General features: G+C 33.2%; 1 protein-coding gene across 5 annotated transcripts in view; it reads right to left on the bottom strand.

Moving 5' to 3' along the window:
* The window catches only part of SCLT1 (sodium channel and clathrin linker 1), a 244,069-nt gene that overhangs the window by 178,503 nt on the left and 47,522 nt on the right, over nucleotides 1-18,044 (bottom strand). For all 5 annotated transcript variants that reach the window (XM_057705960.1, XM_057705959.1, XM_057705958.1 and 2 more), the window contains exons 3-5: nucleotides 12,034-12,086; nucleotides 11,436-11,508; nucleotides 7,902-7,957 (exon numbers count right to left, since the gene is read on the bottom strand). In XM_057705960.1, coding sequence (XP_057561943.1) covers nucleotides 7,902-7,957; nucleotides 11,436-11,508; nucleotides 12,034-12,086 — 182 coding nt within the window. The remainder of the gene's footprint in view (nucleotides 1-7,901; nucleotides 7,958-11,435; nucleotides 11,509-12,033; nucleotides 12,087-18,044) is intronic.

Here is an 18,044-nt window from a genome sequence, read left to right as displayed (position 1 = left end):
TCTCTAGTTTTCTCAGAAGGAGGCTGATACCATCACTGTAAACAAAACTCTCTTAGTTTCAATTAATTAAAAGTGTTCTGAGTACTAGTTTGGCTGCATCTCACTAGTTTGATATGCTGTTTATATTATGCAATTTTTAACTTTAGTTTTCAATTCCTCTTTATCTCAGGAGTTAGCTGAAAATGTAGTTAAAAGAAATTCTTTGCACCCACTTATTTTTATTTCTAATTTACTGTAGATGTGATTTGTATTTAATTTGTACGTATGTATGTGGTATGGAGGGTCTGCAGTCATTTTTATGTAAATGTTTTGTGGATCTTGAAAAAAATAGTGTATTCCTGTTGGTTTATATATGAGCATATAAACAGAAAAATATACACACATACACCCAAACTTGTTCTTTACTCTTTACATCTTTTATATTCCTGCTTATTTTTGCCCTTGTTTTCTTTGAAATATAATTTAGCTGCAATAACATATTTATAAATACTAAGTAAATACATGTTATCTAATTCTCCAAAGATCTTAGCAGTATAGTTGAGAAAATAAAGCCATTTAGTCATACTGCAAAGGTTTAAGGAATGAATCTTTTTCAAGGCATTATTTTTTACGTATGGTTAACAAATCTTAAAAATTGGATATCAATAATTTAAATAAGTTCAACAAACATTTGAAGAGATATTATGTACAGGATAGTAAAACACTTCTGGTCCTATGGTCCTAGCTGTACTTATTCAAATATATGATCAAGTCAAAACGTAAGAAGTGTAAGAAAACACACAGTGAAAAAAATAAAAGTACAAAAGAGCTGGGGGTTTTTCTATGAAACCTAAATTGAATATGAAAGGCTCAATAAAGATGAGTTGTTAAATAGCAGCTGAATTAGAGGTAGGTAAAATAATTATAAAAAGTCAGAAAAACTATAAAATCACAGAGGATCAAAAGGAGATCAAATGGATCTCTAAGTTCTCACTCTTCTTCAAAGAAACTGAAACTAGAAATTATAAAGAATGGATTATCCTTTATGGTTTGTGTATAAAAGACAAAAAAGAACTACAATTAGTAGGCTTACTCAAAGTAAAGATCCTAGGCATTATATAAAAAAATTAAATAAGTGCACATTTACATTAAGTTAAAGTCAAAATATCTTAAAGTATTTTATGTATGTCTTATGAGTCTCCATTTTATTGCCTCTTTCAATCTGCAGACCATTTATTAATTCAGAAGGAAAGAGGGTTTCTACTATATTTTATGCTAGGTACAATATGACGAAATCAAAAAAGTAACAGTGTTTCTGATCTCTTTCTGTTGACTATTTCATTGGATGAGATATTCCTGACAAAAAGTCTATTTTTAAGAAAATAAATATTATCCTAAAATATAATATGGTGTCTTTACATTAAATTACTATATATCGGGCTTCCTAGGTGGCACAGTGGTTGAGAATCCACCTGCCAATGCAGGGGACACGGGTTTGATCCCTGCTCCAGGAAGATCCCACATGCCGTGGAGCAACTAAGCCTGTGTGCCACAACTATTGAGCCTGCACTTTAGAGCCCATGAGCCACAACTATTGAGCCCATGTGCTGCAACTACTGAAGCCCAGGCGCCTAAAGCCTGAGCTCTGCAACAAGAGAAGCCACGGCAATGAGGAGCCCATGCACCACAACGAAGAGTAGCCCCCATTCACTGCAACTAAAAAGAAAGCCCGGGCACAGCAAAAAAAAAGACCCAGCAGAGCCAATAAAATAATGAATAAATAAATAAATTACTACATATCTATGTCTTTTAAGTTGTTATTTATGGTTTTTATTATTTTTCTATCTTACCACTTGCACTATTACTTCAAAAGATATTTAATGAGCACTTTCTATAATCATAAAAATATATAAACCTTCTTCTGCTCCTACAATTAATCATATACATTCTTTCCAGAAAAATTTGGAATTTTCAAGTTCTAAAGTGCAACTCAATATAATCCTTCAACAGTGCGCCCTCCTCCTCTGTTTAAAATCCTTGAAGAGTTCCCTACGCCATCTGTAGGATGAGTTTTAATTCCATAGCAGAGCATATAAGGTCTTATATGATCTGGTCCCTGTCCACCATCCCATTCTTATGCATAATTCCCCTATATAAATATGCTGAGATATAGCCACAGTAAATGATCTGTATTTCAATAAACATACCATTTTTCAGTTGATGAACTCCTACTCATTCTTAAAGACTCTGCTCAAATTTCATCCTCTCACTTAAGCCTTCTCTGATGTCTCCGGCCAGAGTGATGTCTTCAACAATTACAATCTTACGTATATATTGGTCATGTTATAGTTACACCATCTGCCATGCCCAGACTTAAGCAATTCTTGACCATAACCCATGCTCTGGGGAATAGCACAGGCTATTCTTTACACATGGAAGTCAATGATTAGACTCAAGTTTTGCATATTTGTCAAGGGCAGCCCTATCATAAGCTGGCTGGCATGAAGGGTTCTGAAAATAGAAGTGTTGGCTATTACTTAAACCAACAAGAATGCGTACCTTCAGGATTTGACCTAAATAACAGACAGAATCAGCTTTTTGGTTGGAAGAGTAGGAGCAGCAGCTACATGGAAGCAGGTGCCATTACTGAGGGGGACCATGAAGGCTCCATGAGACAACTGATAAGAGGAGCATATCCTCAGAGATGATCCTAATTGTTTCCCAGTTTTACTTGTATTCCATGTTTCTCCTTATCACACATTCCCATTTAGTTAGAATGACCTATTTCTATTTCTTGAAGCAAAAAGAGCCAAATATGAATATAGGTATGTGTTTATGTTCCTAATATTTGCAATCATCCACTCAAAAATATTATTTGAGCATTTAATATGTATTGAGCACTGTTTAATGGTATTAGGTATACAGTGGTAAACAGAATAGACAAGGGCCTTGCTCCATGAAGGATACATTCTAGTAGATAAGACAAGCACATAATCTGCAAGCAAATAAATAATTTCATGTAGTGATAGGTACACCACAAATAAAACTGGATAATAGAAAACAGAAAGTTGGGGAGGGAAGAGCAGTGCTAGATAATGTGGCCAGGGAATGCCTTCCTGATTGAAGAGAAGGAGACAGTCCTGTGTAGGTCTGGAGAAGAACATTCCAGGCAGAAGAAATAGGTAAAAGGTCTTCTGGTGGAAACTGGATTGCCAGTTTTAAGAAAGCCAAAGTAAGATGGCCAGTGTAATTGGAGACTAGTCATCAAAGAGGGTGTGGTAAGAGACATATATATACATACATATACAAACAGACATTATAAATAGAGACATACACAGAAATAAGGTACCTCTGAATTTATATGAGATTATTAAAAAGAGAAATATTAAACTTTACAGTGAAAGCTTAGAATTCTGGTGAACTTTTGTGGACGGTCTTCTTTACAGTATAATGATGTAAAATTAGCACCAGAACAGCAGTGTTTTACCATGTAATTCTAGAGATATAGTTTCTCTCTCTCATTGGAAAATAGATCAAATATATTCACCTTCTATTATATAAATAAAGTTTTGGGGTAGAGGATACCATTTTTGGACAAGTAATGAAAAATAATGGCTTTATTATTATTTTTACACTTATACACATGAAATCCTTCCTCCTAAATTTCAAATAGATAATATTTACTATACTGTGTTCACAGGCTATTATCAACACACACTAATGATATAATAATTAGGGATGGTGAAATCAAATCTAAAATCACAACTTTGATTTATATTATTGTTATTATTCAATTATCATTGGTCAATAAGAACAAATCACTGAAAATAGTGCTAAAAACAATTATATTTTATAATGCTACTGAAATCCAAATCATAAATATCTACAGTTTTAATCTTAAAAAATATATTAGACTATCACAAAACAAAAACTTATAAACTTAGTAAAATAAATACGTTAAATATAATTGTTTTAATTTATTAAATACTAACTTTACACTCCTGTTGAAATTTTCTGTGTATGTGCTCTAAAGCTACTTATATGCCTAAATAAAAAAGTAAAGACAGTTATAAATTTCAAAAAAGCTTTTTGGTGACAGTTGAAGCAAAGACTAGTTAATGGATTGCGGAAAGATAGCTACATGTATCAAAGAGTAAACTTCTTCTGTAAAGGCCCAGATAGCAAATATTCTAGGTTTTGTCAGCCATTCAGTCTGTCTCAACGATTCAACTCCAACACTGTAAAAACAAAAGCAGCCATAGACAATCCATAAATGAGTGAGGCTGGCTGTGATCCGATAAACTTTTATTTAAAAAAAAGGGGTGGCAGGCCAGATTTGTGAATCCTCAAGCTGTAGTTTGTGAATCCCTGACAGATGCAATTAAGTCTGTGTCAGTTCGTATACTTTGGCTACAAGTAACAAAATGCTTAACAAAAAACAGCAACAGTGATTTCTGCCTGTTTTATTCACTAATGTATTCCAGAACCTTGAATAGTGCTTGGCAGTTAGTAAGTACTCAATAAATATTTATGAATGATTGAATGAATGTTTTATTACCTCACCAAATATTAAATCTGAAGGCAAGTGGCTCCAGATTTGTTTCAGCAAGTTCAATAATGTAATTTAAGGACCAAAGGTTTCTCCATTTTCCCTTCTTCCAATCTCATTGTGTTTCTGATATCTACTCTCATGGTTACAAAATGGCTATAGCAGCTTCAGCATATCACTTTCTAAAATGACAAGGAGCAGGACAGGAAGGAGGTAAGTTTTCTTCTTGCCAGTCTCTTTTTATCAGGGAGAAAAAGCTGTCCCAGAGGCTCTATGACAGACTCTCCTTTACACTTCACTGGGTGAAAATGAATCATCTTCATACTTAGACCAATCCCTGGCAAAAAGAAATGTGCACTGGTTTATAATCAAAGATTTATCACCTGAGATTATGGAAGAAGCTCATCTCCTCTGAGCACAATGTAACTGGAACAAAATTGGGGTTATATGAACTATGAAAGAAGGAAAAATAGCTCCTATGGAGGCAACAAATAATGTCTTTCGCACCCTTAACAATAAAATAAAAATAATAACAATAAAAAGTAATATTTTCTTAGTGCCAGAAAGTGCTGTATATATATTCACTCATTTAATTATCTTACCCAATTTCTATCCTCTGGCAAGTTATGAGGAGGAAATATGATATTGAAAAAAATGAGAAAAAAACAAAATAAAAAAACACTATATTCTCAACATGAATTCAAGGAATAGACTAAAATTGGGAAGAAGGATGATAAAATGAATATTTTTTCACCTCTTCCTAAGTCTCATTTTACAAAATGACTTCATTATTTTCTATTTATAATCAATTCCCAGCTAATATTCACCTATATACAAATGTATTAAAATGTTTCCAACACCCAATAATGTGGAATTGCATACTATTGTATAATCCATGCCACTGTTAGCTTCCATTATTCAGACCTGACCATATTTAAGATATTTTCCTTAAAAATGATAAACTATTTTTGATTTTGCAGTCCTTAATGGCAATACTTAATTAAAAGCAGGATTTTGCCCTAAAGGCACAGAGTTCACTTTAAAACCTGATAACATTTCGAGTTACTAAAAGTGCCTTTTAATAAGCTTAGAATCTATCTTTCCCATTTTACTATTGTACTAAGAATAAATACATTCATGAGCCATGACTGCACTACTATTAAATAGGTAAAGGCAGATTTTTAAAAGACTGGTTTCAAAAGACCTGGACATAGGAAGAGTATGGAGTCAGATACAGGAAACAACTAAATCATTAGCTCAATCATATAATGTATTATCCCCAATACATTAAAATACAAACTTAACTTACATACAGAGGTGATTCAAAAATCTTAGTAATAGTCTTTACTAGGAAGATCATAGCTTTTTTAATAATTATTTTGAGAAAGAACAGTAAATCATCAAAAGTTACCGTTAGAAAAACTTTCCAATGGGAAAAAACACAAATGAGTAAAACTGAAAATCCAATTAAGAGATTTACATTAAAAAAAAGAGATTTACATAGAAGAATGCAAACAAAGGACTACCACACTTTAAAAGAGCTTATGATTTGAATGAATTTTCAACTAAAAAAAAAAGTATTTCTTCATTTTTTGGCTTAGTTTTGTAAGTCAACAACAAAAGATATATCAGATCTCCGTCTAGTTGCATGACCTTTAAAAGTTAAACTTGGAATAGGATAAAACTGAACATTTTTAGAAGAAAATGAAAGAGAAGATCTCTATGACCATAGGCTGAGAAAGGATTTATTAGAGACACAAAGACCAACAACCATAAGAAAAAACACTGATATATTCAACTACCTCAAAATTAAAAAAAAGAAAAGACAATTCTGTTGATCAAACACATCACAACCTGGGAACAGATATCTGAAACGCACCTATTATCTAGCATGCTGAATGAGCCACTGGCACTCATTATTCATTCCCACTCCTTTCCATATCCCAGCATCTTTCATAATGGCTAAGTCTAAAACTATGTTTCCCAGATGTTCTTGCAGCTGGAGTGGTGGATGGGATTAAAATTTCACCAGAGAGGCACTTGAGGGGGACATGGAAGGCAGAAGTGAGCTGAGAACATTTTTCTACAGGTACAACAGATGGCAAGCAAAACTGGTAGACGTGAGCGTCTCCTGAAGTCAGTACCCCATGCCCCACTTTCCAGTATCATGTTTTCAGCTTCATGGAAATAATGATGTAGTGGCAGCTACAGAGATGGTGGCAGCAGCATAAATTCCTGGCCTCATAAACTCAGCCTCTAAGGTATGACTCTAAAACCAATGATCTTACCTACATAGTACTTAACTGCAAATGACTAAATCCCTTCTTGTTTGAAATGTCTACAATGGTTACTGTTCACACCAATCGGCACACCAACAAATATTCAGAATACAGATTATATAAAGTACTTTGACAATTTACTAAGGAAAAGATAAAGAGAAAATGGAAAAAGGAAATGAATAAGCATTTCATGAGAAAACCACATGGGTAAATAAATACATGAAAAATGGTTAACCATATTGGTATTCAGGAAAATGTAAGTTAAAACCACAATGAAATACTATTTAGGACTCAAAATAACAAAAATTAAGAAACCTGGTAAGAGCAAGTGCTGATAAAAGATACGAATCAATAAGAACACATAAATATCACTGGTGGGAATGTAAATTGGTATAGCCACTTTGGAAATTAAGTTTGCAATATATTGCAAAATTGAATATTCACATAGCCTATGACCCATCCCTTGAAACTCTCCTGCTTATGCATGATATTGAGTGAAAAAAAAAAGTAAGTCTCAGAAGACTAAATAATACTATTTTTAGAAGTTTTTAAAAATGCAAAACTAAATATTCCCACAGAAATTTTAAAAAGCAAAGGAACAATAAACAAAAATTCAAGATAGTATTAACTGCTGGCAGAGGGAAGGAGAGGCATGGGATAAGGAAAGAAAACGTGGATAGGCGCACCACTATTGGTAACATTTTAGTTCTTAACTGGATGGTGGGTTGACAGGTTTTCGTTTTATCAGTATGTTTCCTAACATAATATATATTATATACTATCCTATTCATGATTGTTAATATTTATAAAGTGCGCATTATGTACCCTATTTTAAGCATTTACTTTATCCCTTACAATCAGCTCTATGAAATAGGTTCTGTTATTATCTCCCACTTGCAGATGGGAAAACCCTACAGCACAAAGAGGTTGTCCAAGGTCATACAGCTAATAAGCAAGGGAGCCAGGAGTCAAAAAGGAAATTAGGCCCCAGCATCCACACTCGTAACCAGCATACTCCATGAATAAAATACCAAATAACAATAATAAAAGTTACCTAAGACAACAATAAAACAATCAACAGTTAATGGATCTACCTTTCATTTTCCTTGATGACATTTTCAAGTTGTAGTTTCATCTCACCCACCTGTTTCTGAAAGAATAAAATACGGTTGCAGAAAAACATTTTCCAGATAATTAGATCTATATTAAGTAGTTCATTCATATGTAAGCAATCAGATTCTGTGACACTAGTCTACAGATAAGAAATTATTATTCTTCACTTCTAACAAGCAATATTAAATATAAATATTTTAATGATACACAGAATATAATACAACATTTTGAAAAGAATATAAATAAAACTACTTTATATAACATATTAAGAAATATTTATAGGGACTTCCCTGATGGTCCAGTGGTAAAGAGTCTGCCTTGCAATGCAGGGGACACTGATTAGATTCCTGGTTGGGGAACTAAGAACCTACATGCTGTGGGGCAACTAAGCCCGCACTCCACAACTACTGAACTTACGCATCTCAACGAGAGAGCCTGCGTGCCGCAAACTACAGAGCCCACATGCCCAGAAGCCCCCACGCCACAACTAGAGAGAGAAAACTCACACAGCGCAACTAAAGAGGAGCGTGCCTGCTGCAACAAAGAGTCCGCATACTGCAAGGAGAGATCCTGCATGTCTCAACTAAGACCCGACACAGAAAAAAAAGATTTTTTTAAGAAAATTAAAAAAAAAAAAAATTTAGAAAAAAGGAAAAAATATTTATAAATGTAATTGCTATATTTATAGATGTTGATAGGAAAAGAGATGAAAGACTTTCCTCAATATGTCACTGTAAGAAATATCAGATGATCTCTAGACCTTGAATACACATCTTAATTCATCTTAGTTTAGGTGAAGCCCATGTAAGTGCTTAAATTTCAAAAAATGTTAACGGTGAAAAAAAGCAAATAAAGATCTTCTTTAGCAATAATGTATTCAGTCTCTGATTGACCACCTTTATTAGTTACATAAACTCTCTGCACTATACAAGGCTACTACAGTGAACCAATGTGGTCACTAACACATACACTAGTAGCAAAGATAATAAAAAAAAAATCACTACCTAAAATACCAATAGGAATAAAAAGTATACTGTAAAGGGAATGAAATGAAGGTATTTTTAATTTTCTCTGAGAGGTTAAAGAGATTGTAAGATTTCAAAAGGAAAGGAAGGGTGTTTCAAGTAGGTAAAATACGAATAAAAGCAAAGAAGCAAAAAATATTAGACAACACAGGCATAGTCGTCAGTTCTCAATGAACGTAAATGAGCAGGTGGAGATCAGGAAGGAGGCCATGTAAAATCATACTTAAAACAAAACTGCAATCAATTCATGATCTGTCCATTAGTCTTGACTGGATATCCTAGGCTAAAGGAGAAGAGCCAAGCCTGGAGTGAACCTGGCAAGGGAAGGGTAGAACAGGCAATACTCCAAACCTTTCTCTCTCCCTTTCAACCAGAGAAGCTCAAGGAAGCTTCGTCTAGGAAATCAGTAACAGCCAATTATAACTACAAAGCTGGCTTGAAAGGTGAACCCTTCCCAGGTCCCTGCTGTGCCTGAATCACAATTAAAACAAAATTAATGAATTCACTACCAGAAAACTGAGAACTGACCATACATGCAACCAAGCAACGAGAGGTAAGACTAGAAAGGCAGGTGGCAGCCTTGAATGCCACGCTGAGGTTTGGATCTTACTGTAGCAATTATTCCCATTTTGTAATTTTTTAAAAAATGATCTTTAAAAACTGCAAAAATGTCAGTGTATCTTGAAAAATATTATTCAAATAATTAGGTAGGATATATGCATTAACTAGGATCCAGGGTGGATCATAATCTTTAATAACACTAAAGATTCTTTACTGTAAAATATTTCAAAATATTTTATAGTTTGAAGGAAAAAAAATTCAGCAGTACCTTTCTTATCATCAAATATTCCCCTATTATATATTCTGGAAGAAACTTTCATATAGAGAATTATCGTGAAATTTTTCCTGCTTTCAAGATATGCTATTTTTTGACTGGTCAATAAGATAAATCATAAGAATTATTGCTAATCAATAATATCTATGTGAGCAAGTGTTCTTAGAAGTAGCTGTCAACATCTTTTTTTCTCTCTAAAACTAGCAACTATTCTTGACCCTTGGGCTTTCTGCTACAACTTCCTCTCTCTTGAAATTAATCCAGTCATTGCTCTTAGATGGAGAATGCCAAATGGAACAATGAAGTTAAACACCTTAGTAAACTAGCTGATTAAAGACATATATGGATCAGATTACAAAAATTAAAATTTAAAATAGCTTAATTTCAAGATAACTAGATATTCCATTTTATAACAATCAAACCACACGTCATTATAGCAATTTTGAGAGAGTGAATTCAGCAGAAACTTTAGGCTCACTAGTCCTAAAAATGAAAGCAAAATGCCATTTGTGCAAAAGAGAGCTTTCTGTTGCTCTTTGTCAGTTAAAAAATTTAAACATACAGCTTATATAGCTCAACAGCAAAAAAACAACTCAATCAAAAAATCAGGGGAAGATCTAAATAGACATTTTTCCAAAGACATATAGATGGCCAACAGGCACAGGAAAAGATGCTCAATATCACTAATTATTAGAGAAATGCAAGTCAAAACCACAATGAAGTATCACATCAGACTGGTCAGAATGGCCATCATCAAAAAGTCTACAAATAATAAATGCTGGACAGGGTGTGGAGAAAAGGGAACCTTCCTACACTGTTGGTGGGAATGTAAATTGGTGCAGCCTCTATGGAAAACAGTACAGAGCTTCCTTAAAAAACTAAAAGCAGAGATACCATATGATCCAGCAATCCCACTCTTGGACATATACCCAGAAAAGACAAAAACTCTAATTCAAAAAGATATATGCACCCAATGTTCATAGCAACATTATTTATAATTGCCAAGACTTGGAAGCAACCTCAGTGTCTATCAACACATGAATGGATAAAAAAAGATGTGGTATACACACACACACACAGTGGAATACTACTCAGCCATAAAGAATTAAATAATGCATTTGCAGCAACATGGATGGTCCTAGAGATTATCATACTAAGTAAAGTAAGTCAGCCAGAGAAAGACAAATATCATATGATATCACTTATACGTAGAATCTAAAAACAACAACAACAAAATGATACAAATGAACTTACTTACAAAACAGAAACAGACTCCCTGCCATAGAAAACAAACTTATGGTTACCAAAGGGAAAAAGAGAGGGGAGGGATAAATTAGGAGTTTGGGATTAACAGATACACACTACTATATATAAGACAGATAAACAACAAGGACCTACTGTACAGCACAGGGAACAAGACTCAACATCTTATACTAACCTACAATAGAAAAGAATCTGAAGAAGAATACATATATACACACACATATAAATGTGTATAACTGAATCACTTTGCTGTACACTTGAAAATAACATGTAAATTGATTACAGGTAAACATTTTCTTCCATATCAATGTTTTTGTAAAGAAAGAGTCTATTTACTTTTTCTTTTTTTATAAGAAAATCTTACCAAAAGGTTGAGAACTATGACTTCATACCTGATAATATTTCAGCTGCCCATTCAGCTCTTCTAGATGCCGATCATACTCAGTAATAAGAGGAACTAAAAAGCTAAAGAAAAAATGCAAAGTTAAAAAAATGCATTCTTTTTAATCTAGTTTAATAAATATGCAACATGAAATAAATTAAACATCAAAACTTGTGTTAATTTTCTCCATAGCAATCAATATTTTGCCTTTTTCCAAAACCAGAGGTTCTCAACTTTAGCTCAATTAATATTTTACGCTGAATAATTTTTTGTTGTAGGGGGCTGACCTGGGCACTGTAGGATGTTTAGCAGCATTCCTGGCCTCTACCCATTAGATGTCACTAGCATTTTTACCCTCCACAGTTGTGACAAGCAAAAATGTTGCCAGATGTCAAATATCTGGGGAGGGAAGGGAGGCAAAACCACCCAGTTGAGAACCACTCTTATAGATAACAATACTGACTTTCTCCCCCTTGTTAATCCAATGACAGATCATTTAAACCTAACTATAGCAGACTATAAAATTAACATTCCTAATACTAAAAAATTATTTTAATAATAATTAAATATCATTAAGAAAATAAAATTTTCTGGTAACTCAACCTTACCTTTGGTCAGCTACTGAGTTTTCTAATGTGTCATCTCCTTTGAAGACATCTTTCTATAACAGAAAATACTGTATCTTAAAATTTTGTTTTCTCATATCATTCCAGCCAAAACTGAGAGTAGTTTAAAATTAAACACAAATAAAAATTTTACAACCTTAGAAAATCTGTTACTGCAATTGCAAAAGAGAGAAAAAGAAAAAAACAATCATCTTAATTGATGCTCAATATGTATTCAGTAAATTTTTAACCCATACATAATAAAACTCTTGGCAAAACAGGAATAGGAAGAAATTTCTCAATTGATAAAGAACATCTACCAAAAGCCTACATCAATTACTGTTCTTCATAGTGAAGCATCAGAAGCACTGCATGAAATTCATTAATAATACAACGCTGCTCACTATCGCTGCTAAAATTCAACACTGTACTAAAGGTTCCAATCAATGGAATCTGCTGCAGGGACGGGGGCTGGGAACCTAGAGGCTGAAAAGGAAGATACAATACTGTTCTCATTTACAGACAATTTGACCATTTACCTAGAAAACTCTCTCTATAATCTACCAATTATTAGGACTAATAACAGAGTACATCAAGTCACCAGATAGAAGATCAAACATAGAAAAACAAAACAAAAACCAGCTGCTTTCCCAAATACCGGCAATAATTAGAAAACGCGATAGGAAAAAATACGGTATTCATTACTATAAGAAAAGGTAGTACTTGAGAATAAAACAAAAAAAAATGTTGCAATAACTTTACCAAAAAATTAACTTTACTGAAGGACATAAAGGATCTAAATAAACAGGCTTCTATACCATATTCATATGCGGAACAGTCAGTATTATAAGTGTTAATTAATTCCTTGAAATTCACTGCAGGTGCAATGCAATTCCAAAAAAGAAATCCAATAGAATAATCTATGAAACTTGATCTCAAACAGATCGTAAAGTTCCTATGCTTGAGTAAATGTGCAAGAATAGCCAAGATAATCTGGCCAAAAGAAAAGAGGGAAGAACTTGCTCTACTACATATCAAAACACTATAATGCTAGAGTAATTAAAACAATATGGTTCAGACACAGTAACAAACAGAACAGTACAGAAAATTCAGAAATAGATTCAAGTATTTATGGGTATGCAGTATATAACAGAAGCAGAATTATAAGAGTGTTGGGTAAAAAAATGAAATTAGATCCCAGCACATACTAAATGGAAAGTAAATTACAGATAGATTAAAGATCCGAATGTTTTAAAAATTTAACAGCTATTGAAAGAAAATGTATTATTGTCCTTGAGACAGCAAAAGCTTTCTTAAGCTCTAAAAATGCAGAGACTTTTGTCTGCTTTGTTCAAGCAGTGCCTGGCATACTCTCACTCAAAATACATTTTCTAGCTGAAAGACACAAGTAGTAAAATCTATAAACAGAAAAAATAACATATTTCACAATATCCAAATTTAAAACTTCTATACAACTAAAGACACCATAAGCAAAGTTAAGGGGACAGTGCCATTTTAACATGACCAAAAACACAGTAGCTAGTATAAAGTATGGAGAAACATTCAAAACACAAGGAGATATGTAAGAACTTTCAGTGGAGCTTTTAATATAAATAAAAAAAGAAAAATAGGATAAATGAAAAATAATACAATAGAATCTCATAAATAGGTCAAAGGATTAGCAAGACATATGTATCAACTTGGACATATCACAAAAAAAGGGGTTACTTCTAGGGGTAGAGGGAAGGGAATGGGATGGAAAGGAGGACAGACAGATTCAAAGGGAGTTCTTTAAAAAATGAAGTATAGTTGATTTCCAATACTGTGTAAAGTACTGTGTTAGGTGTATAGGAAAGTAATTCAGTTATTATATATATATTTTTTTTTCAGATTATTTTCCATTATAAGTTATTACAAGATATTGAATATAGTTCCCAGTGCTATATAGTAAATCCTTGCTTCTTATCTATTTTATGTATAGTAGTTTGTAGCTGTTAATCCCAAATTCTTAGTTTTTCCTCCCCCCTCTTTATCTCCCCTCTGGTAACAATAACTTTGTTTGCTATGTTTGTGAGTCTGTTTCTGTCTTTATATAGATTCATTTGTATTATTTTTTAGATTCCATATATAAGTGATATCACATGACACACGTCTTTCTGTCCATCCATGTTGCTGCAAATAGCATATTTCATTTTTATGAATGAGTTACTATTCCACTGTATATTAATACCACATATTCTTAGGCCAATTATCTATTAAAGGGCACTTGGGTTGTTTCCATGTCTCTGTTACCGTAAATAGTGCTGCTGTGAACACTGGGTTGCATGTATCCTTTTGAAATAGAGTTTTCATTTTTTCTGGACATATACCAAGGAGTGGGATTGCTGAAGCATATGGTAACTCTATTTTTAGATTTTTAAGGAACCTATATTCTATTTTCCATAGTGACTGCACCTATTTACATTTCCACCAATGGTGTAGGAGAGTTCCCTTTTCTCCACACCCTCTCCAGAATTTATTATTTGTAGAGTTTTTGATGATAGCCATTCTGATCAGTGTGAGGTGACGTCTCTTTATGGTTCTGAGTTACATTTTTCTGATAATTAGCAATGGTGAGCATTTTTTCATGAGACTGTTGGCCACATGTAAGTCTTCTCAGGAGAAATGTCTGTTTAGGTCTTGTGCCCATTTTTTGACTGTGTTATTTGTTTTTTTGTTATTGAGCTGTTTGTATATTATGGAAATTAAGCCTCTGTCAGTCACATCATTTGCCAATATTTTCTTCCAGTCTGCAGATTGTCTTTTCATTTTGTTTATGGTTTCCTTTGCTATGCAAAAGCTTATAAGTTTGATTAGGTCTCATTTGTTTATCTTAGCTTTTCTTTCTTTTATCTTGGGAGAATGATCTAAAAAAATATTGCTATGAATTATTTCCAAGAATGCTCTGCCCATGTTCTCTTATAGGAGTTTTATGGTGTCATGTGTTACATTTAGGTCTTTAAACCATTTTTGTATATGATGTGAGGCAGTGTTCTAATTTCACTGATTTACATGTAGCTGTCCAGCTTTCTCAACACCACTTGCTAAAGAGACTGTCCTTTATCTACTGTACATTCCCGCTTCCTTTGTTGTAGGTTAACTGACTGTAGGTGTGTGAGTCAAATTCTGGGCTCTCTATTCTGTTCCATTGATCTAAATGTCTCTCTCTGTGCAAATACCACAATGTTTTGATTACTATAACTATGTAATATAGTCTGAAGTCTGGAAGGGTTAGGCCTCCAGCTTTGCTCTTTTTCCTCAGGATTGCTTTGGCAATTCTGGGTCTTTTGCGGTTCCATATATATTTTAGAATTATTTGTTCTAGTTCAGTGAAAAATGTCATGGATATTTTGATAGGGATCACATGACATCTGTAGATTGCTTTCGGTAGTATGGCCATTTTAACAATATTAATTCTTCCAATCCAAGAGCATGAGATATCTTTCCATTTCTCTGAATTATCTTCAATTTCCTTTATCAATGTTACATAGTTTTCAGCATATACATCTTTCACTTCCTTGATTAAGTTTATTCCTAGGTATCAATACTTTATTCTTTTTGATGTGATTTTAAATGGGAGTTTTTTTCTTTGATTTTTTTTGTTAGTATAAAGAAAAGCAACAAATTTCTGTATATTAATCTTGTATCCTGTTACCTTTCTGAATCATTTATTAGTTCTATTAGGTTTTATGTGGAATACTTTAGGGTATTCAATATAGAGTATCATATCATCTGGAAATAAGTGACATTTTAACCTCACCCTTCCAATTTGGATAAACTTTATTTTTTCTTTTTGTCTGATTGCTATGGCCAGGATTTGCAATACTATGTAGAATAACAGTGGTGAGAATAGGAATCGTGTCTTAAACCTGAATTTAGTGGGAAGGCTTTCAGCTTTCACCACTGAGTATTATGTTGGCCGTGGGTTTGTCATAAATGACTTTTATTATGTTGAGATATGTTCCCTTTAAATCCACTCTGGTGAGTTTTTATTATGAATGGATATTGAATTTTGTCAAATTTTTCTGCATCTATTGAAATTATCATGTGTTTTTCGTCTTTGCTTTCATTCATGTGGTGAATGAAATTCAAAATAATATTGATTGATTTGTGTATGTTGAACCATCCTTGAGACCTGGGCATGAATTCAGCTTGATCATGGTGGATGATCTTTTTTATGTATTGTTGGATCCAGTTTGCTAATATTTTATTGAGGATTTTTGCATTTATATTTGTCAAAGATATTGATCTGTAATTTTCTTGTTTGCAGTATCTCTGTCTGGTTTTGTTACTAGGGTGATGGTGGCTTCATAGAATGACTTTGAGACTATTCTCTCCTCTTCAATTTTTTGAAATAGTTTGAAAGGGATACACATAAGTTCTTCTTTATATGTTAGGGAGAATTCTCCAGTGAAGCCATCCAGCCCTGGACTTTTGTTTGCAGGGAGGTTTTCTTTTGTTTTTATTTTTTTAATATTACAGACTCAGATATTTCACTTCTAGTGATCAGTCTGTTCAAATTCTCTGTTTCTTCCTGACACAATTTTGGCAATCTGCACATTTCTAGAAACTTTGTCCATTTCTTCTAGATTGTCAACTTTGTTGGCATATAACTGTTCATAGTATTCTCTTACAATCTTTTTGTATTTCTGTGGTAAAGCATTGTTATTTCTCCTTTTCATTTCTTATTTTGTTTATTTGAGTCCTCTTTTTTCTTCTTGATGAGTCTGGCTAGAGGTATGTTGGTTTTGTTTATATTTTCAAAAAACCAGCTCTTGGTTTTATTGACCTTTTCTATTGTTTTTGATCCCTATATTATTTATTTCCTTTCAGATCTTCACTGTTTCCTTCCTTCTGCTGATTTTGGGTTTTATTTGTTCTTCTTTTTCTGACTCTTTTAGGTGGTGAGTCAGGTTGTTTATTTCAGATTTTTATTTTTTCTTGAGGAATGCCTGCATTGCTATGAACTGCCCACTTAGACTGCTTTTAATGCATCCCATCAATTTTGTAAGGTTGTCTTTTCACTGTCATTTGTCTCAAGGTACTTTCTGATTTCTTCTTTGATTTCACTGTTGGCCAATTTTTTTTGTAGTTGCATGTTGTTTACTCTTCATATGTTTGTTCTTTTCTCCTTTTTCTTTCTGTGGTTATTTCTAGTTTCATATTACTGTGCTCAGAAAAAAAGCTTGAACCCTTCCAGGCTTCAGATAATTCTACAGAGCTACAGTAATCAAAAGAGCATGATAATGGCATAAAACAGACATATGGATCAATGGAACAGAATAGACAAACCAGAAATAAACTCACACACTTATCGTCAATTAATCTTCAACAAAGGAGGTAAGAATATATACAATGGAGAAAAGACAGCCTCTTCAGTGAGTGGTGTTGGGAAAGCTGGACAGTTACATGTTAATGAAGTTAGAATACCTCACACCATACACAAAAATGAATTCAAAATGGCTTAAGGAGTTTAATATAAGACATGGTACAATAAAACTCCTAGAAGAGAACATAGACAAAATATTCTCTGACATAAATTACAGCAACATTTTCTTAGGTCAGTCTACCAATGCAATAGAAATAAAAGCAAATATAGACAAATGGGACCTAACTAAACTTAACAGCTTTTGCACAACAAAAGAAACCACTGACAAAATGAAAAGACAACCTACAGAATGGAAGAAAATATTTGCAATGGTTCAACTGACAAGGGTGTGCATGTGTTAACCTCAAATCCCTAAATTATACCTCCCCATCCCTGTCCCCTTTGGTAACCGTAAGTTTGTTTTCTATGTATGTGAGTCTGTTTCTATTTTGTAAATAACTTCCTTTATATCATTTTTTTAGATTCCATGTATAAGTAATATCTTACAATATCTGTCTTTGTCTGACTTACTTCACTAAAGTATGATATCTCTAGGTCCGTCCATGTTGCTGCAAATGGCATTATTTCATTCTTTTTATGACTGAGT

Source organism: Hippopotamus amphibius, chromosome 13, assembly GCF_030028045.1.
Source record: "Hippopotamus amphibius kiboko isolate mHipAmp2 chromosome 13, mHipAmp2.hap2, whole genome shotgun sequence".
In the NCBI taxonomy this organism is placed as follows: Eukaryota; Metazoa; Chordata; class Mammalia; order Artiodactyla; family Hippopotamidae; genus Hippopotamus; species Hippopotamus amphibius.
Note: the sequence above shows the minus strand (reverse complement) of the source record. Positions and strands in the feature narration are given on the sequence as shown.